General features: G+C 39.7%; 4 protein-coding genes across 6 annotated transcripts; all 4 read left to right on the forward strand.

Moving 5' to 3' along the window:
* Positions 1–2,977: 2,977 nt before the first annotated feature.
* On the forward strand, positions 2,978–4,066 carry LOC118343204 (4-galactosyl-N-acetylglucosaminide 3-alpha-L-fucosyltransferase 9-like). The gene has a single exon (XM_035681960.1). The coding sequence runs from the start codon at positions 2,978–2,980 to the stop codon at positions 4,064–4,066; it is 1,089 nt and encodes a 362-aa protein (XP_035537853.1).
* A 966-nt stretch (positions 4,067–5,032) lies between these two features.
* LOC118343205 (4-galactosyl-N-acetylglucosaminide 3-alpha-L-fucosyltransferase 9-like) lies at positions 5,033–6,109 on the forward strand. The gene has a single exon (XM_035681961.1). It carries the CDS (start codon positions 5,033–5,035, stop codon positions 6,107–6,109), a length of 1,077 nt encoding a protein of 358 aa, XP_035537854.1.
* A 2,304-nt stretch (positions 6,110–8,413) lies between these two features.
* On the forward strand, positions 8,414–15,817 carry LOC118342970 (transmembrane protein 196). Of its 3 annotated transcripts, none has more exons than XM_035681672.1 (5): positions 8,414–8,704; positions 11,071–11,127; positions 13,912–14,047; positions 14,947–15,086; positions 15,171–15,817. In XM_035681672.1, the coding sequence occupies exons 1-5, from the start codon at positions 8,546–8,548 to the stop codon at positions 15,243–15,245; spliced, it is 567 nt and encodes a 188-aa protein (XP_035537565.1). In that variant the 5' UTR covers positions 8,414–8,545; the 3' UTR covers positions 15,246–15,817. The 3 variants fall into 3 exon arrangements, with proteins under 3 accessions (XP_035537565.1, XP_035537566.1, XP_035537567.1); XM_035681673.1 differs by having other exon boundaries at positions 14,947–15,065; XM_035681674.1 differs by having other exon boundaries at positions 8,414–8,686; positions 14,947–15,065.
* A 2,128-nt stretch (positions 15,818–17,945) lies between these two features.
* polr1f (RNA polymerase I subunit F) lies at positions 17,946–21,269 on the forward strand. The gene is made up of 4 exons (XM_035681425.1): positions 17,946–18,283; positions 18,616–18,757; positions 19,175–19,383; positions 19,970–21,269. The coding sequence occupies exons 1-4, from the start codon at positions 17,982–17,984 to the stop codon at positions 20,481–20,483; spliced, it is 1,167 nt and encodes a 388-aa protein (XP_035537318.1). The 5' UTR covers positions 17,946–17,981; the 3' UTR covers positions 20,484–21,269.
* The last annotated feature ends 307 nt before the right edge of the window (positions 21,270–21,576 follow it).

Raw genomic sequence — 21,576 nt, forward strand, 5'->3', positions numbered from 1 at the left:
CAGAATATGGCAGAAATGGAATATAATATTTATAGGTATGTTGTTGTTTTATTCATTTTATTCGTATAATCACCTGAAAATAAGAATAGTTGTGTTTTTGTTAGAATGAAACATTTTTATCTATAGAGGGAGTGGGCCCTCTACCATGGAGGCCACCATGTTGAACTGCCATATTTCTCCAGCTCAGTATTTATATTTATACAGTATTTAAACTTTAAGAGCACTGATCACATGATTAATCACATGTAGGTTTAGGGTAGGAATAGCCAATCAGAGACAAGGATTTACTCTACAGTGATACTGTTCTTATTTTTTTTTTTATCCTCATAGTGAAATGTTATTCTGTAAAAACATATTTGGATTTCATATTTTAACTTCATTTTATTATTGAGAAAGTCTAAATATCTCCAATTTAGCACTTAATGTGAAATTAGCAACAATAATATACAATATACAATATATAATATTTAATATTTATTATAATCAGAATCTGCTTTATTGCCAAGTAGGTTTTCACATACAAGGATTTTGCCTTGGTGAATTGGTGCATAACAATTAAACAGAAAAATATATATAAAGATAAAATAGAGACAATAAAAAGTGACAATATATACAAATACAAAAAGAGAGAGAATATGTACAATACGAATGCTACTTAAATTAATGAATATAGAGCTGTATAGGAATGTGAAAAATATTGTCCAGGGAATGTGCAAGTTAGCAGTGTGACACATAATGATATTGGCAATGTGCAAGCTAAAATGCAAGGGATCATAAGAAACTGTCTGAAATAAATAGAGGAGGAGGAAATCAAAGAAAGCTATAATAATATAATCAGGGTCAATTTAGTTCCACAATAAAAAGTGCAGACAGTAAAGATGATGGAAAGTGATTGAACACAAAATTAATACAAGCTTTATTTGAGTTTTTTGGACCATTGATATAAGATCCTATCAAATGTTCAAATGAAATGCAAAAACTAGACTAACACTATCTGTTCTTCAGATCATGTTATTCGAAGGCAGGGTTTGTTTGCTACAAGAAGACAGTCCATTGTTTGGTCTGTGAGGTGTTGTCCCACAAGTCATTGCCCTTACATGGTCTACAAGTCATGGAACATTTTTCTTCCTATAGCTAAGAGTGATGTACATTTGACCTGGAACTGCAAATGTCAACATGTTTCCATAACCTTTTCTTCTTTGTTTCCTTTCAGACACATTCACTCTTCAGGTTTAACTTGTGTGTATTGATTGATTTTGTGAGTTAGCTGTCTGTGTTTAGGTTTGTTTGTTTACAAGGGTTGGGTGGCTTCTGCAGGCGGACAAGTAAGTATGAAGATAAAGCACATCTATGTGTCCAACGTTTTCTAAGTGCTCTGAGTTTGAGAACCCAAGTTTGTCCTTTCATTTTGAAAACTGTGTGCTGGTAAGGTTTCTGCCTTTTAACAGGCCAGTTTTTTCCTTGCCGCTGTCGCCAAGTTCTTGCGCTCATGGTGGCTACTGTTGGTGTAATTGTTAAAAGGAGTTCGGTCTAGACCTGCTCTATTTGAAAAGTGTCCTCAGATAAATTCTGTTATGAATTGGTGCTATACAAATAAAATTGAATTGAATTGAATTGAATTGGTATTTTTCATTGATGCTGTTTGTGTATACAACACTATTAAAATGATCACTATCATCGGGGCCACCTTGACCACCATCATACTAAATGGCAGAGGTGTTGCACGATGATTGCAGTCCACAGGAAGTTATGCTGTTTAAGCCGCGTAAGCAAATACAACTGGTTTCTCTTGTTGGACTCATGAGGCCTTAGCCTTATCCCTATCTCAGTATTCATGTGTGTCAAACACCTGCCACAGTTGGTCTACTGAATACCAGTGAGACATCCAGCCCATATACTCTATTGAAAGGTAAGAACAGCATGTTTTATTCCATTGCAATAATCCTAATTCCTCTAAAGAATGAGACTATCGACTGTAATGTTTGCTTTCTACTTATTTTTATAGGTCTCTCGTGTTAAATGTATTATAATCTATAGCTGCAGTTCTGCATGTTACTTACAATCGTACTATTTTATTTGTTATCTACATGGTATGGCTACTATAATACCCATGAGCCTCAGCCGCCGTTGCTATGGAGAAGAAGCCATTCAGAGGTGTGAATCAGAGCAGTAGCAAATTCAAAACGCTTTGGCATTACAGTTGTAAACAAAATGCTGCACCATAGTTGTTGAATTCATTCAAAACTGACCCAGAAATGAAACGTTTCCTCAACAGCGTAATCTTTAGCTTCCGTCTGTCATTAGCTAACTTGACGTGGTTTGTTAAACAGAACCATCTGGGAAGTCACCCTTGGAAACTGTTTGGAAAAGGGCAGGCCGTTTCAAAAATACTATCTGTCTATCACTGCCACAGGCGGCATCTTTTATATCTGTTCTTGCTCTTTCAATGAAGCAATACTCTCAAGTTCTGATATAACTGATGCTATAGCAGCATCTGTGCAAACCACTTTAGGAGTCACCATTGTTGTTTTTGAACGCTCACTGTGTCACACCTATAGATGTATTATTATAACAGTCCCACTACTAGTTCCTCAAAAGACACTGATCCATTTGCAACCACTTACTTAACTGTGATCCGGATGCAAGCTTGAAGCCTGGCAAGATGGATTCGCAAATGATCTTGTGATTTCCTGATTTTGCAAATCCAGCTGTAAATGGTTAGTGGTGCACAGGAAAGAATTTAAACACAGTGATTTCATACAGAAATGCACCTTGGGAGTTGTAGCTAATTACAACTGATGATTTAACCGGGTGAGTTGAATACCAATCAATCCAAGCTGTAGAAGAGCTCCAACTGCGAGTCACATAATATTGTCAACGGGAAAAATGAATGTGACTTTTACTTTGCTATCTGCTGCAACTCATGATGTAGTTGTCAAAGTGATCACATCAGTTTCTTTTTCTGCTTCCACAGATGATGACACCAGCTTTCAAGAAAACACTGTGCTTAGCAACAGTAGCTGCTTTTAGCCTTATCTGCTCTGTTCTTGCATTCTTTCTGTATTTTGAGCCTCCATCCGCTGTTTACCCATTTACAGCTACATTAGCTCAGAAGGAAAATAATGAAAGTGTGACATCAAATGAAAAGCCTATAGTCCTGCTGTGGTTCTGGCCTCTTGGTTTGAAGTTTGATTTCACAGCTTGCTCTACCCACTTCAACATTGACAGCTGTGTTCTGACAGATGACCGATCCCTCTACAACAAAGCACAGGGAGTCATTTTCTTCCATAGAGATATAGACTGGTATTTGCGAAACATGCCGCAGGCTCCACGTCCAGCTTTCCAGAAGTGGATTTGGTTCCACGTGGAATCCCCGACAAACACAGCAACGATACCAGGTCTGGACAACCTGTTCAACTTAACACTGAGCTACAGAAGAGATGCTGACATCACAGTGAGGAATGAGCTCACTATCAGGAATTCAGCAACGAAAGATGACTTTGTTCTGCCCAAGAAAGATAAAGTGGTGTGTTGGATTGTCAGTAACGTCAACCCAGCCACTGGAACAGCTGTGAGAGAAAAATATTATCACGAACTGTCGAAGTACATTAAGATCGACGTCTTTGGTGCAGCTTTTGGTCACCGGTTGAGATATGAAGACTATTACTCAACCATTGCTAGCTGTAAGTTTTACCTCTCATTTGAGAACTCGATCCACAGAGACTACATCACAGAGAAGGTTAACGGGCCCCTTGTAGCAGGGACGGTCCCTGTAGTTCTGGGTCCACCAAGAGAAAACTACCACCAGTTCCTTCCCTCTGATGCCTTCATTCACATAAATGATTTCCCTGATGCAAAGTCACTGGCAGAGTTTCTGCTCCTCCTGGACAGGACCGATGAGGCATACATGCGTTACTTTGAGTGGAGGAAGTTCTACACAGCCACTCCTCATCTCCTGTCTATGAACAATGAATTCATTCAGCCCATTTGCCTCGCCTGCGACCACATGTCAAGAGATGAAGATTTCCACGTAATTCATGACCTTTATAAGTGGTACTCTTCATGAAAACCTGAAGACACCTTCCTGAAAGCAGCTAGAAGACAGTGGAGACAAAGATGCTTTTGACAGTTTATGTCCAGTATTTGCTTTGGGTCATCTGTCACGTCAGTGCTGATTCATGCTTTATTTGTTTTTCATTCACAACTTCAGTGTGGATAAAAAGTTAGCTTAGGAGCTTAAGAAGATGGATGATAGTGTAACCGGATTATATGATTTGTTTAGATACAAAGGGACTAAGTCTCTGTGACTGGTTCGTTAGTCAGTGTCATGTAATGACCTCAGCCAGTATCAGACATGTAGCTACTATTGGTTGATATTTACAACTTCAGAAAATCATAATTAAGTTTTTTAATGCTTATCTATGGGCTCATTTTGTTTTATAGTAAATTTTGCTTTCTGTTTTTTGGCATCAGGAATTTGTATTGATCAATATAGCTGTTATTCAATAAAGATGTAGTCTTTTAAATGTGCTGTTATTTTCTATTTTCTATTGCCATTTTCAGAATGCATCAACAAATACACAATCTTCATGAAAATAAATTGTTTTATTTCATTTAATTTAAAAGTTTCACATTCTGGCACAGTATTGGTTCGACCAATGAGTAGGCGGGGCATCAGTCAAATGTCATATTTGAAACAATGAGAGAAACGGCAGTTCACCCATCAGTCTGGATCCTGCAGATCTTCACGCTCACCTTCCAAGCAGCGATGTCATTTTCAGCTCCACAGCACAAGCAAGTATTTTGCCAAACTTTCAATCCACTTTACACCTTGCTGTTCTGGAAATGATTGGAGGGACATTTTGTGCAGCACTAACGATCATTTGGATCCAGACAAACTTCAAGGTTTGTGCTTGTGTTTTAGATTTTTATGGCAACCATGCGGATTTGAAATTGACATACTGCCAATGATTTGCTGAAGGAATGTGTTTCCAATTATTATGACAGGATTCTTCTTCCTTGCAGGTTTATTATGGCTTCCGCTCACATTTTAAGTGTTTTACGAGCCACTGGGATAATGATTCTCATCCTGGCCGGAATCACAGTTCTCTTTTTAATGTACTATCAGTCATTATCATCTCCAAAATGTCATCCTCCCCCAGCTCATTCACAACAGACACAACAGACAAACAAGCCTGTATTGCTGCTGTGGTTCTGGCCCAAAAACAAAAGGTTTGATTTTCAAGACTGTAAGACGCTATTCAAAATTGACAGCTGCCACCTCACAGATGATAGATCGTTGTACTCCAGAGCTCATGGAGTTCTGGTATTTCACAGAGCTATCAAAGACGACCTCTCCAACCTTCCCACCTTACCTAGAGCCAGATTTCAGAGGTGGATCTGGTTCAACATGGACTCGCCTACCAACACACGCATGATAGCAGGCATTCAAGGTCTTTTTAATTTAACCTTGAGCTACAGGAAGGACGCCGATATCCACGTTCGTTGGAAACTAGCTCTCAAGAAGAACACAGATGAAGATTTTGTGCTACCCAAAAAGGAACGACTGCTGTGTTGGTCTGTGGATAGCAATGACGTGCACACAAAATCAAAGGAGAGATACAACTACTACAGAGAGCTTGTAAAACACATCAAGGTGGATGTCTTTTACAGCTCCTCTGACGACTCCTTAAAAGGTGAAAACTATTTCCTGAATATTAGCAGCTGCAAGTTCTACCTTTCCTTTGAGAATTCAATTCACAGAGATTACATTACAGAAACGTTCAATGGGCCTCTTGCAGCTGGCACTGTGCCGGTAGTTTTTGGCCCACCGAGAAGGAACTATGAGGACTTTGCCCCAGGTACTTCCTTCATTCATGTAAATGACTTTCCTGATGCCGCAACATTGGCTGAGTCGCTCCTGAGGCTGGATAAAGATAATGAGGCTTATATGAGATACTTTAATTGGCGGAAATTTTACACTGCCAGACGGCATCTTACTGAGGAGAAGCATGAGTTTGCACAAGCTATCTGCCAGGCCTGTCATCATGTGGGCATTAACAAGGTGTATAGAGCCGTACCACATCTGTACAAGTGGTTCTTACTATGATGCCTTTAATTGTTCCTCTGTAGGGATTAAAAAGACATTATAATCATATTATACAGAGAAATACTCATTATTATTATCATTATAAACATTATGGGGAATCATATGGCAAGACCTTTTAAAAAAAAGATTTAAAAAATCTAATTTGGGGATTTATGGCTTTCCACTGGACAGTGACAATAAAGACAATGATGACTTTAATAAATGTTACTTCGGTTAATCAACAGTAGCAACAGACATTAAATCTGTATTATGACAATATGAACGCTTTGTGAGTGCTTTTAAGAGGTTTTTTTTCATTTTATTTACTTATTCTGAGGCTCAAACTCATTTTCACAAAGTCATTGTGTGTCCATTAGGAAGATTTAAAGTGTAAGTTCACTCAAATTATTAAAAAAACTAAAACATTTTCATGTTTCCCTGCTGGTTTTTCAACATGCACAATGTTTTGGTTTTATTCACCCGGTGTGTTCAGTGGATTATCCAGCTTGATGTGGATAAGAGATGTTGTTGAATTTGTCTTTAAATGTCACTTTTTAATTAAAATAAATACAATTATAAAATTATAAAAACAAATAATAAAATAAATTTTTATCTAATCACACAACACTGTTCATTAGAGTAGTGGTTCTCAACCTGGGATCTGAGGACCCCCAGGGGTGGTTGAGGGGGTTTCAGAGGGTTCCAAACATTAGGGAATGTTTTAAGTTCACTATTATTATAAGTTAGCCCAGTGAGAGAATGTATAAGAATGAATTTGGGGGATCAAAATGGTTGAGAACCTGCATTACAGTATACCTCACACTAATCAGCCAGCTTGTCCTGCCTGATTTTTCCTGTTTAGTTTGTTGTTTCTTTGATAATTAAATAACAATAAATCAGATATGAATGAGGATCTATTTTATATTGCAGACCCACACAGGCATATTCTTATGGTAACATACTTAGTTGAAGTATAGTTGTTATTTTTCATTTTTGCAGAGGTCATTTCAGAGATCAATAAAAAATATTTTTTAATATTTTGTGAGATTAAAGATTAATATACAACCATACTGTATACAATTTACTGGTTTACAGCCAATGATATGAGTCACATGCTTCCTGGTGGCACCACAACTGTGAATGAGAGTAATGACTCATAAAGTCCCACTTGGCTTAACTGTTTACAAAGTGATATGGAGTAAAGATGATGAGTAAAGGTGATCATCCTGATCTAATTGGTTGTTCAGCATCATTAAGTTAACATAATTACATCACAATTTATTTCGGGGGGGACTGGGGAAAAGGCTGACAAAAACCAGAAATGATGTCAGCAAGGGATTTCATAGGTGTTGAGGAAGGAGGGAACAAACCCCTGAAACAAGAGTATGAATGAAGGCATTCAACCTTCCACACATTATAATTAGGCCCTCTGTGTGTGCACTACTCCTTTCCTGTCAGGAGGCTCAATGTGCTGCAGCCCTGAGCAATTCAACTCCGAGTTCACAATTGAAATGTAAGTTTAATAATCATAAACAACAACAACAATATCTGTGAGTCTTTCTAAGCATTCTCAACAAAGCCAGTACTGATCCATGAAAGCTGTGTGAATCATTTGCAGTTCCAACTATTACTCCATATACAGTGATAATATACATTTTTGAAGAATCATTCGGTTTCTATGCACTATAGCATTTGAAACAAACTGATTTCTTTCTTATTGATGTTGTTTATTAAATCACCTTTTGGGCTATGTGGTCATATCTTGCACAGTAACCTTTCATTCTTCTGTTGTTTGTGTTTTAAGCCATTTCAGCTTATTATTTATTTTTCTTTTTTTAAATCTTGTGTATAAATACGTTTTATAATACCTTTTTTATGTCCCATGTAGCCTACAGACGCTTGGAAGAAGGTGCCATAAATAAAAGCCTGGCCTTACCTGTTCCTAAATTGTATTTCCTCAATAACTCACACACAGTTATTCATCAGATCTAGAACCTGTGTGTAAGTCAGTTTAACCAGCTGCTGAATGAGCTTTCCGGAGTAATTTGTACCTATAAGGTGTTTGAATGTTTCCACATGGGGGCGTGTGTGTGTGTGTGTGCGTTGTGTGGTTGTTGTGTGTGGGTGTGTGTTTTCCCTGCTGCTTAAGTACCTTGGACAGCGCCTGGCGACACACACGCGCTTCAGCAAGCAGAGGAACTTCAGCTCTCTCTTTCCAAACAGCATCCACCCGCAACCTGAACCAGTTGCTTTCCTCCTCCAGTTTTGTGAACCTCTCAAGTTCCCTCTAACCTGTCTACTCTACTTGGACCCCTGCTCGTTCGGATAACAATATTCTTTTCCAGGCGGGTATGAAGCAGTAGAGCCGCGCCGCCCTTCGGAGCTCCGAAAAGCGGACTCCTCATTCGTCCTCTGCCCGCCTCCTCCTGCTGGAGCTGGAGAGATGCCCGGGGCAGGATGTGCTCCAGCCGCAAGATCCTGTGGAGCCTGCTCCTGCTGTCCGTGGTGGAGGTGGGCCTGGGTGTGGCGAGCATCGTCCTGGGAGCCGTGGGCATTAGCGGGGTCCAGGGCAAACCGCAGCAGGGCGACACGTCCCCGGTGTGGAGCGGACTCTGTGTACGTCCTGGGAACAACTTTTGTCCTTACTTTTCCTTATTTACTTCCAGACAGGATGAGTATCTCCGGGGGTGTTGTGGAGGGTAAAAGTCAACTATCATCCTTTGTACTTATACACCTTTGTGAGGAATGTTTTTAAGGGATATTCAGAGTATAGGCTGCATCTATGTAAGTATTAAAATAAGGCATAGGCCTGTATTAATATAACTGTCCCCATCAAGAGGAAGACATAATTGATTCTGCTTTGAAATAAGGTTAATTATTATGTTTTGTTATGATTTTGACTGGAAGATTTTAGTCTACATGTAGAAGTTGTTTTTTAATACATCTCTTTTTTAAATAATTTTTTTTAAAGAGCTTCATGTTGGCACTTATATCTGTAAGGACTATAACTTCAACTAAGCTTTTGATTTGTATTTAAAAATAAAAAGTTCCGAAGGGCTTTTCTAGGGTTCCAGACTCTGTTAGATACTCATATCACACAGTTTTTGTTGTTTTTTGATGGCACAATAAAAAGCTTTTGGTTTGAGAAACACTGAGGTATTAGATAGATTTGTTGTTTATGTAATATTAATCACTAACTGGAAGTTGTGGCCCCTCCCCTTTTTTTCTACAATGTCCCATCAGTATAAAGACTTAGAATGAGGTGAAGACTAAATATTTTGGTTATGTTTGTTCTTTATCTGTTGGTCCATCAGATGTTAGAGAGACACGCAGCCATTTGTCCTACCCCATGACTCTGTGCTGGAGCTAAAGATCGGTTTCATTAATTCATGCTTGAATTGTTGCTGTGTGCTTTGGGAGGGTCAAAGCTTTTACGCACAATCATCCTCTTATTCGTCTGCATATGTCTCCTCCTGTTACAGTGCTACTCTCAGCTTCATTGTCTTGATTTCGCAGCTGAGCAATGAAAAGTTAAGTTTCTGACACTTTCAGTCGCTATATATAACACTGAATCCCCTACTTTACTATGATTGATGCTTCAGCTGGGGTAACACTTTTAGCTCTCGCTGAGAAATACTGTAAATGGCAATATGAGTCATAAAGAAACATATCAGTATCACATTTTTCCAAAGTTTGGAGTGTCTATAAAAGGTGTGTGCAAATATTTGGATGTGCTTCAGAGAGACGGAGAGAGAAAGCAATTAATGGTGTTGTAAGGTTGTGTATTTGAGTGCATGTAGTGTGTGTGTGTGTGTGTGTGTGTGTGTGTGTGCTTCCACGGGGCTGTGTATGATGTTGCTGTAAAGATGGTATGCAATGTGACATCTGTGTGTTCAACCTCACAGATGTTGAATGCTGAGTCAGCACCCCGTGTCTCATGATTACCCAAAGGTTTAGATCTCCTGTCAGGAACTGGGAGTCATTAAGACGGTCTGACCGCTGTCCTAGAAGTAGATTGGATATCAAACCTTATAGATCCTGCTGAAACAGGAAAGTAATCCTCATTTATATCTGAGTACATTTGGAGTTATACAACTATTTATTTACACATAGGATTGCTTATATGAGTTCTTTTAATATTGGTCCAACATACCCGGCAACTATTGATGACTGGAAGATCATCTGTAACATTTTTGACCTGATCCACAGTTAGTTTTGAGGGTGTCATTTCTAAATCAAAACCCCCAATTTGAACCAATCAGTCCTCAAAGGTTTGGCTTTAAAGGCAGATAGAAGCTTGAATTTCAGACACCATGCATTGTACTACATCTACAGCTGTCAAAGATATAATATTTCTAAACAGATATTTATCTGTAAGTAGTGGAATAAATATAATATTTTAAAAGTGAAACTGAGACACTCAAATTCCGATTTAAGCTGCTATTTTATGTCTAACAATGCTATTAAAAAACTACCTGAAAGTAACTCAAGTTCAACTGAAATTAGGGTGATTTTAAGGTTCTTCAAAATTAATAATAAATGAATATAAAACTAACAAACTAATATAAAAATAGATTTTAAATTAAGCCAACAAGTGATATCACAACATCCCTTTACACACACACACACACGTCTTTCAGCAGAACAATGCAGCTCACAGCCCAGTGTGCTGTTCCACTTGTAAGTGTACTCAGAATACACCACTGTGCTGTTCCAGTTCAGTCTGAATCATTGACATCCAGGACAATATGGCTTCCTGCTAGAAGCCCACGATGACGCTCTATTTTTAGAAGGAGAAAATTGCATCTGAATAACCGAGTGTAAAGAATACATTCACCCTTCCTGTTGTCAAGACGGGGAAGAGGGAGTGATAAAAATAGTTTAGGTTTCATATATTTTTTTTAAACCAGTAATTTAAACTAACTACAACTTTAGAAACTGTTCATTTACTCATTTGTTGTTCTCTCTCTCTCCCTTTCCAGTTTCTGGTCTGTGGGATGTGTGGAGTGCTGTGTGCTCGAAAGAGGACAGGTCTTATTGTAAGTACATGCATATGTTTAGTTGTTTTTTTTTCCTTAAGACCCAATAGCCTATTTTGTTGTCCTTTGTTACATGTATCAAATTGTGGTCTTTTTCTGCAGTATGCAGAAAAGACTCTCCAATGATGTGACACACAGGGGATTCAGAGTTATTAAAAGAGTCGTTTTTGGGGTAATTTTGGGAAAAGCCTACACTTATTTGTTTTCTTCCCAAGGTTTCAAAATTCTCCTTTCACCCTTTCTATCTTGTTTGTTTGATCTGTACAAAAAACAAAGAGTATGTGCCCAACTAACTTGATAAACTCCTGGAGTCTCCTCTCGTTGCCTGGCAACTGGTCCAGGCCAAGAAATATCCCATCACATAGATACAATGTGCTAATTAGGGAACTTTTAGGGGTGCTGATAGATGGATTTTGTTACATTTTCACCATTGATAGTATAATTTGGTTTTTGATGGAGCGAGGCTAGCTGTTTCTAGTCTTTATGCTATGCTATGCTAAGCTAACTGGCCACTGGCTGTAGCTTTATATTTAACGGACAGGTGAAAATGGACTCAATCTCCCTTTGCTTGTCCTTTATTCTAACTCTCATCTTTAACAGATTTTGCTTGAATCTCAAGTTCTTGGTTGTATCAACTGTAGGCAACCAGTGGCTCCAGAGCTGCATGCAGCTCTTTAGTCCCTCCAGTGGCTCCCTGTGGCTCTGACGAAAATTATGTGGAAATGAATATTTTAATGATTTTCATTTATCATTGTTATAGGCCTAAAGTAATTCTTAATTCTTAATTCTCCGGTTGTAAAAATAAGTAGCCATTACTCACTTTTACAACAGGAGATAATTTTTTTAAAAACATTTCATCAACTAAAGTGGCATTATACATTACATCCTGACCTTTTGCCTTTTCCTCTATATTTTGCCAAACCTCAATAGCGGTGGATACTGGTTTAGAGTCTCCCTATCTTCGTGCATGGATCGATTTGATGGCTTTCTCCAACATTAATGACTTACTGGTTGATTTGCGGTGACATATTCGCATTTTAAAACCAAGTATATTCTTGCTTTATAACCACACATTTGCGCCACATTAATTTGTGACTGCACAACCAACACTCCAAACAGACACAGAATACGCAATGAACACATAGTTAAAGCAAGTATATCTTTAATCCAAGGCTCAAATATGTTTTGCATTTTTTGGCTCTTCTCATAGTACAGGTTGCTGACCCTGTATTAACCCAAAACAAATCTGCTCAGATTAAGTAAGATTTGATTGGTGGGTTTTGAGTCCCATTAGTTATAGAGACTATTTATGTTGTCACTGTCCTCTGTTGCAGACTTCATAATGCCAAAGCTAACTGGAAACAAAATTCGGAGTAGAATCATTTTCTAAAAAGGCATTTGGTGAGGCAGATGAGCCTTTGAGAGATGCTAAATATGAAACCCAAATCATCATTCACTGCTGTGTTGTTCCTTTAAAAGATAATTTTTTTTTGTTGCAGTAAGTGTGCGCTCTGAAGGATGCAAATATCTGTATGCTCTGTGTCATGAATATTTACAACACACACAAGGTCTGCCTCATCTACCCCTGAAAGTTTCCAAGTAAAGTCTAATCTTGTCAAACACCCAAAGGTGCATGTGTGTGTGTTGTCCTCCTCTTCAGCAGGTGCATACAGTGTGCTCTGAAAAAGACATCTGAGGAAACCAGAGGAGACAAGCAGTCACCTCTCCTCTTCTCTTTCTGTCGTTCTTTCCATCTTTTTTTGCCTGGCGATCACCTCGCAGTCTCTCTGTATGTCAGAGTCCTCGTGTTTCTTTCTGTCTCTCTCTGTCTCCTGCGGGGAGGGCACTAATGATGGATCAATGTCAGCACAATCTGCTGTAACAGAGACATTCCTCAACCTTTCTCTCCCTCTGTCTCACCCTATCCATCCCAACCTGTTGTCTATTGTCGCCCTTTCTATCATCATGCCTTTCCCTTTTCCATCGCTCTCATCTCTCCACGTTCTCTGCTTACTCTCATCCTCACAGTCATTTCGATGCTCTGACTCTCCATCTTCCTCTCCTCATCTCCTTCCCTCCCCTCCCTCGTTGTCAGCCTGTGGGGTGATGATTGCATTAGGTTGGTTTGGCTCCGGACTCCTGTCAGCCGCTTTCCACACTTCACCGGGTAATGACTGAAATTGGAGATGCCTTTTTTCCATGCAGTTAAAGGCACTAAAGGCATCTGTGCTGGGAGCAATGAAAGAGAACCTGAACTCCCAGACACAACACACACACATACATACACAATAAATGGAGTGGAATTGAATTTATTACATTTTTATTGTTCTGATTGCAAAGTAACAGAACTGCATCACCATAATATCCTGCTGGATTCTCATACTGGGTTTGAGTTTTCCAGCTGCTGATTACAATTCTAAGAAAAGTATTCCGTGAAATGTGATTGATTAAACACTGAAAGTAAAATCAGAGACACAGAAATACAGCAACTGAGTGATGCAAGCATATTTACAAGCTGTGCAATATTTCTGGAAGAGACAGTGTGCTTTGAGAGCGATCCAATTTTCTAATAGGAAATTAGATTTATTTTGACTGATACGCATTACTCATCAGTGCAGCCGGCGTCCAAAAAAACTGCAGAATGATGGAGATGAAAGCTCAATAGTAGTTTGTATATCACCCATGTCATCACATTTTGTCAGTTTGTTTACAGTTTTGTTGATAGGATATCAATTTGGCCGGTTTGCATTAACATAAACCATCCTTTCTGTCTCCGTCCCTCAGATGATCCTATTTTCAGCATGCTGCATCTGTGGTCTGATCGGTGGAATCCTCAACTTCCAGTTTGTTCGGGCGCTGAACAAACGACACGACTCCATGCACTCGATCCATTTGGCTGCCATGACTCTGGCCTGTCTGGGTAAACAAAAAATTGATGCAATGCATGTCTGCTTTATGTGACATGTCTATGCTATCATGATATAGGAATGTTGTTGGAATATGTCTTTGCTCAAATATCTAAAGGGTCTATATTCAAAGGTTTAAAATAAAAGCAAAACAACTCTTCATTTCTCCCCCATCAATACTGCATATTATCCTAAAACTCTTATCTTATCTTAATCTTAATCTTATTATTATGAACCCCACTCATCGTAGCTCCACCTCTATCACGGGAGATGCCATAGTCAAATGTTCTTCTACAAAACAAGTCTAAAATTTGTCTCTTGCTCCTCAGAGTCTGCAGTCATGCTAGCAGCTTTGTTAGGCTGTACTTAAGCACAGCAGTGCTTTGAGCTAAATGCTAACATCAACATGCTAAAATTCTCGAAGGAGTTGTGCTAACATGCTGATGTTTAGCAAGTATATAAATGCAAATGTCATTTGTTTTGCATGTATTTGGTTATGAAACAAAGTAGCGGACTAATTAAAATACCTGATAGTGACACCAGATGAAAAGTTAAGGCATCACCTTAGAGGGACACGAATGTTTGTACCAAATTTTGCAGCAATCCATCCGATAGTTGTCGAGACATTTCAGTAGATAAGTGAAAACTTTGCCCTGCTGGTGGCATAGAGAAAAAGTCAGGGTATCACCCAAGTCAATAGAATTCATCTTCTTGGAATCATGAACGTCTGTACCAGACTTTCAAGGCAATAGTCGTTTATATTTCAGATTGGGCAAACCAACCGACCAACATACCAACATTGCCACCCAGATGCATGTCACTAGCATGGCTTACAAAGTATACAATACTACTTTGAAATAAAGAATTCTTCCATTGTTACTCCAGCTGCTTTCCCTTTTTCTGTCTTGTCCAGGGATCTCCTCCTGTACTTTATCCACGTGGCTGACCTGTCGTCTGGCCAGCTCTGAGCAGCAGAGGATGTTCCTGGAGCGGGAACACTCGTTGCACCACTCTCACGAGATGACCGAGAAGGTAGGACAAGAGGAAAAAGATGTTTCATGACCTCAGTAGATTTAGAAGTTGGTGTTTGGGTGATGTTTATTAAGATATCACATCTGTTTGTGTGTCCCCTAACAGGAGATCCTGGACAACTCCAGTAATGGCATTCCTCAGATTTCCTACAACGGACACACCACACCACCATCACCATGACGACGCATCACCAAAGGCGACTTGCACAAACTTGAAACAGTGACAGTTCACGAATTGCTTGCTGTCAGAAGAAAATACAGCATGTACTTACATATCTTGCGTCATACACAGTAAGTATATCCTGACTGCAGGGAGTAAAACCAGGTTCTTTCGTCTTGGAGCACTTTTTCTTCACCGCTGTATAAGAAAGACATTCTGACAAACTGCTTCTGAATAATTATGCAAACCAGGATGGAGAGCTGCCATTTGGTTGATAATTCAGGTGACAAACATCTGTGTGACATCATCTGACCTTTAAACTAATGAGCGGGAAATGGATAGATTTTATCCAATCGGATGCCTCAAAGTGATGAGCACAAACCAAGCATGCAGCTGATTCACTTGTTTTGAAGAGCTACTGCTATTTCAGTCTCAATGTCCTTATTCTTCTCTCTGTCTTGTTATGGGTTTATGGAATGCAGTGTCAAGATAGCCTACAGTAAACTGTACGTATTGTCTGATAATGGAATGCTTTGACATGAAAATACAGTGATGCGCAATGTACTGTACTGTATATCCATGCTTGTATATCAGGAATCTAGCTGTACCTATAAATCAAACATATTTTTATAAATGCTTCTTTCAATTAAAGTATGAAAAAGTCTGAGTGATGGTTTATCCTACATAGATTATTTCAGTGGAATTTAGTGTTTGTTTCTGTAAGTATGCCAGTGTGTGTGAGTTATTGCTTTATTAGCATTTTAATCCATACACTAAACGTTTATTTTTCGAAAAATGCGAGAAGAAAATCATAAAAACCAAGTCTACAATATCACACACTGACAACCAGTGCACCACACTGTCAATGTAGAGCATGATTTATAAAGTATGTGTGCCTATGGGACCGCAGTATAACACAGTGATGCCTCTGGCTCTGCTTGAGGTTCACACACTCCTCGTAAAGTTAAGCGATGAAGTAAATCTGTTTTATGTCAGCTCTCAAACCTGTAAATATAAAGCGCTTCACAAAGCAAAAGCAGAGACATAATGAAACAAGAAAACAATATCACATACACTCACATGCATGCACACAGACAGACAGACACAGCTGTGACCTCTATGAAGATCATAAAATTGCTCCTGACAACTCACGCTTCAATACCTCTATTATGGTGTTTCCTCTCCAGACAAGCACCACACGTGTGTGTGTGTGGTGTGTGTGTGTTGGTGTGCTGGTGTGTGGCAGCCGTGGTAGGCTCTTGCTGACCTAAGCAAACCCAAGTCACTATAATTTCCCCAACGTCGACAACAGACCAGGAGTGCGCCCATGGCGCCCAAGCATACGCCACCCCCGATAGTGCACAGCTGCACACAGTGTGTGTGTGTGTTGTTGTGTCGTGGGTGTACCAACACGAACTCAAATGTGAACGCTGTGGTGCTGCACTGTCAGAAAACAGTAACACTAGATTTTTCTGTGTGTGTACACGTGTGTGTGAGTGTGCATGTGCACTAATTGCACTAATTGACACCTGAGGTCACCCTAATGATCTTAATGTGTCATTGCAGGTAAGAACAGGATACAGAATCAATGACTGTCTCTTATGAGATGAACAGCTTAACAGCATCCTTGCAAGGCTTGTCAGAACACAACTTTTAGTTTACATAACAAAGGGCATGTTGGAAAGGAAATGCAATCATTCTCAGTGGTTTCAGTAACAGGAAAGATGTATGTCAGATATTAAAATACACCTAAAGAATGGGAAAAGCTTTCTGTCAGAATGTGGTTTATTACATAATTAAATAGACTGCCTGCACTTAGAGCACTGCCAGATTACCCTGCTGGGACTGCCCTGTTGGTCCCCTATCAATTCCTCAACCCTCTCATTCTCTGAGCACTGTGTTCAGTATCACTATCTGGGTCCCAGATTTTCTGTCTCCCTGATTAAACACAATATAATTGGATTACATGCACCAAGTAGGCCCAGCATCACCTGAAATAATTGTATTAAATCTGGTCCCTGAAATAGTGTAATTAGGCAGTACCCAGTTTAAAGCCCCTTACTGTGTTAGTTTATATTGCACTAGTGCATATTCTAGTCCTCCCAAAGTTACAATTAATCGCATTAGCACAAACATACTGTGAAACTCGGGCTTATAAGTGTTTGCACCTTTACTACTGTATGCTAACTCATGGTGACTTCTGAGTTCTTAGACACTGGTGTAATTTAAGTTTACTTGAGTACTTTAATTTTGGGAGACTTTAAATGTTTTACTTCAATAACATGCCACATTTAAATGCAGCTACATGTCACATTTTGGATTAGGATCTGTCAAGCAAATAGAACAGGTCAAAAGATATACTGTTATATTTTTAAAACGTACTGCAAGAGCATAGAACATTTAAATAAAGCTACATATTTATGCATTATTAATTTAACTAAGCCGATTAGTCTTAAAACTACACAAGTTGTACATATGTTTTGTTGATTTGCTTACTTTTTATTTATACATAATAGTTTTGCTTTTCATCATCAAGTCAATGTTTTTGTTTATATCTGTACATATATCTGTAATTTATTAGATATTAGATATTAGATATTAGATATTAGATTAGATATTATCTTCGTCTGTCATTCTACCTCCTGGCCAGCAGGTGGCGACATAATCAAATGTTTTTAAGGCTTCAACAGCTGGTTGAGCCAACCTTCCTCAAACCGGAAACCGCCTGTCTTTGCTCTTCCGGTCTTCCGAAACAGTATGGCGAACCTCGAGCACGCTGAAGACGACCAACAACATGTGAAAATGTCCGGTGAAGTGTCCGCCGCCAGTGCTCAACACCAGTCGGCCGAAGTGTCCTCCGTACCGGGCAGAGACGCGGGCGCGGTCCCGTGCTCTATCCCGTCGTTCGCAGCCGCCTCCGGGCTGCTGTCAGCGCCGTACTCGTGTCTGGTCATGAGCACGCACCGGAGACACATCTGCCTGCCGCCCATGTACCTGAACAAGAAGAGGACAGGTATACAGGAGGAGCTGGAAGCCGAGCTGCTCCGGTTCTCACAGAGGTAACAACACTTTTATTTGACCTTTTTTTTTTTTTAGCTTTGTCTGTGTTCTGCTGTGCACACAAGCCGATGTCAACCATTCCTAACATCATGGCAGGTTTAATGTGTGTCTGTGTAGCCGTCTTGGAAACAGTCGAGGTTTCTAGTTACTCACCCAAGTTTCCATTTGTTTGAACAATGCCTGGTTCTGGCAGTGGCAGACATTTTGGATACAGACCTGCACTCTGTTGTAATTGTGTGCAAACAGGATTTCAACTGTGTGTGTTTAGTCTGACCATCAGTGTGTGTCGTATTGTTCTCTACAGCTAACTCGCCCTGTTTCCCTCCTGCAGTCTAACAGGAGTCCCTTTGGCGTATGAAAACATCAGGATAGTGAGCCAGCATGGAGACATCTTCGACGACAATGGCTACATCCACATGAACATAGAGGCCAACTTTATTGTCTTTCAGCCCAAAAAAGGACAGAAACTGCTGGTGAGTTTGACATTTACAGCGCTTGGCAGGTGCTGTTATCCAGAGTGGCTTGCATTACGTTTTGGCACAGTACAGTTCACTTTTGGCATGGGTCTTGGCCTAGCTGTGATTCTCTATATAAACAGGGCTTGGGGGAAAAACCTCTTACAGTCCCTGTGTAAACAAAATGATATGCAGTGCAGTCAATTCATGTGATTAAATATTGATAGGACAATATAATTAATGTTATAGGTGATTTGTTGGAGCATATTATTGGAAAATAAAGTGTAAAGTACCAGGTTTTTGTCTATTTTTAATTTGCTATATTTGGAAAAAATACCAACCTGTGCGAACCAAAAAACATGAGGAAATTCTTGACCTGTTTTTTGGCCCACTTTTGGGTGTGTTATTTTATCTCCACTGTGTTTCTGTTTCCAGGGTACAGTGAATAAACTAGGAGTAAGCCACGTGGGCTGCCTGGTGCACGGCTGCTTCAACGCCAGCATCCCCAAACCCAACCTGGTTTCTGTGGAAACCTGGCGCGACGCAGGGCCGAGGATCGGAACAGAGCTGGAGTTTGAGGTGACTGCACTCGACGCTGATGCTGTGGGGGTGCTGCTGATCAGAGGACGACTGGACAGGACCAGGCAAGTGTGCTGGTTGAGGGTTTTTGTCGGGTCCACGCTCCACCGTCGCAAATTACGGACACACCTACACTTGATGCAGGACTGTGCTTGACCACATCTTTGTGATGTACTTTGAAATGTTCTAGTTAAACTGAACTTCCGAACATTAGCATATTCAAGATTTAGCTTTTTTTGCCCCAGCATCAGTGGCAAACTTTTCTTATTGGACACGAGCAATTTTCTTCTCGATGCAGTGTAGCCGACAGGGTACGCCTGTAGTTTGTAGCTGGTGTCTTGGTGCATGTTAAGTCTCCAGAAAAGCAGCAATTTTACTACATTTGCTCCCCATCATCTATCTGTAACCTTTTTTCTGTCTACTTGAGTTTGCGCCTATGCAAACTGAATAATAACAGTTTGTTCAATACATTTTAAAAATAATATCAGAAGTTTTTAAGTGGAAATGCATATTCATTAGAAATCTAACTTTAATAACATTGACTGTGATTGAAAGTTTCCTTAGTCTGACCATTTTCTGTTGTAGAATATTTTGGAAAGCACATTTCCAAACCCTTGATTGTTTACTGTTTTTCGTCCGTGTGTGTCTCAGGGTGCAGGAACTGCTAGCTATGGGTGAGAGTTCAGAGTCCGGCTTCACCGCAGACCAGCCAGAACCACCAGCAACTGAGCCGGAGCCCAACCCACAATCCACAGAGGAATCTCCCGTCGACACCCCGAAGAAGAAGAAGAAAAAGAAGAAAGACAGAGTCAAAGAGGAGGAGATAGAAGAGGTCGTCCCAAATACACCCCCCTGCCAATTGGATGGCAACAAAACACCAGAGCTGAACGGAACAATGGAGGAAGCAAACGGCAATGAAGCTGGTGAGAAAAAGAAGAAAAAGAAGAAGAAAAAGGAAAAACATTTGAAAGAAGAGGAGGAAGAGGTTGAGGTGTCCCCTACGGAGGTCCACACCAGTGACTCCAGTGGTTACCTTAGTGACAAGCCAAACAAAAAGAGGAAACATGAAAGTGGTACAGATGTCACATCTAGTTTAAGTGAAGATCCTGAAACACCTAAATCAAAGAAGAAGAAGAGGAAAAGCGATATTGAGCAGTTTGCCTGAAAAAAAAATGTGTATTCTGCTTGGAAATCAGGTTAATTGTGTATAATAATTAAGGAATATACTGAGGTGCCTTAACAGACAGTTTTTTAGCAAAGCAAGATCTCCGGTTGGTTCTTCTGAGCTGTTTAATCATTTAAACAGAGGGTCAGACTTACGAAAGCGCCTTTCTACATTCACATGTTGTCACTTGTGGGAATGCTCGTGAGAGGATGAAAGCGGTCCTCAGTCCTCGTTGGACTGCAGTTCCCTTAAACTGCCTGATGGGGGAGCAAAAACGCTTCATACAGCCACTCTGGGACACTCCTGTCAGGTCAATCTCACATGGTGCTGAGAGTAAAAGGCCAGGTTTTTGCTTTGAATTTATGGAACCAAAACATAAAAAACAGAAAAGAAAAAAACATAACTTGATATAAATCTTTGTACCTACTTTGGTACATTTTCTCCTGCTTGGATACTAAAGGCTACACAACTGAGACTGCCAAGCTCAATTAAAGAAACTTCTCTTTTTCTCTTGCCTTATGTGCCTCTGTGCAGTCTTTACAAGGGTTGTCTTGGTATATCTACAATGGAAGGAGAGAGTTTTTTTTTTTACAGCCAAATATTTGGAATTGCATCATTTACTGACAAATGGTGCAGTCATGAATTATTTGTACCGTTTCACTGTTTTCTCTCAGTTTCGCATTGACAGTTTTCACATGAAGGTTTGCTGTCTGTCTTTGGCTGAAAACAAGCAGAAGTGGACATTTAATATCCAGTTTTTCCTAATTAAAGAGCTCTATATTTTGACATGTTTGCGCTGCTTCCATTTTTTTCATTTAGAGTAATTTAAAATGCTGTGATTTTCAACATATTCAAAGGAACAGCTCTTTTGAATGCAGAAGGGGTCCTGTGGAGAACTCCAGTTTGGAAATCTTCAACTCTGCTTTGGTTTTGAGAAAAAAAAATATTCCTGTAATGATTATTAATCTTGTTTTTCATGCTACATTACCTCCCACAACAAAGACTTTAATGTTGACCAGTGGGTGTAAAGTGATGAAGTGCTGAGAGACAGCCTAAAGATCTTTGTGTTTTCTTTAACCCCCCCACCCCCACC

Source organism: Morone saxatilis, unplaced genomic scaffold (genome assembly GCF_004916995.1).
Source record: "Morone saxatilis isolate NCDOM2014 unplaced genomic scaffold, NCSU_SB_2.0 Contig9, whole genome shotgun sequence".
In the NCBI taxonomy this organism is placed as follows: Eukaryota; Metazoa; Chordata; class Actinopteri; family Moronidae; genus Morone; species Morone saxatilis.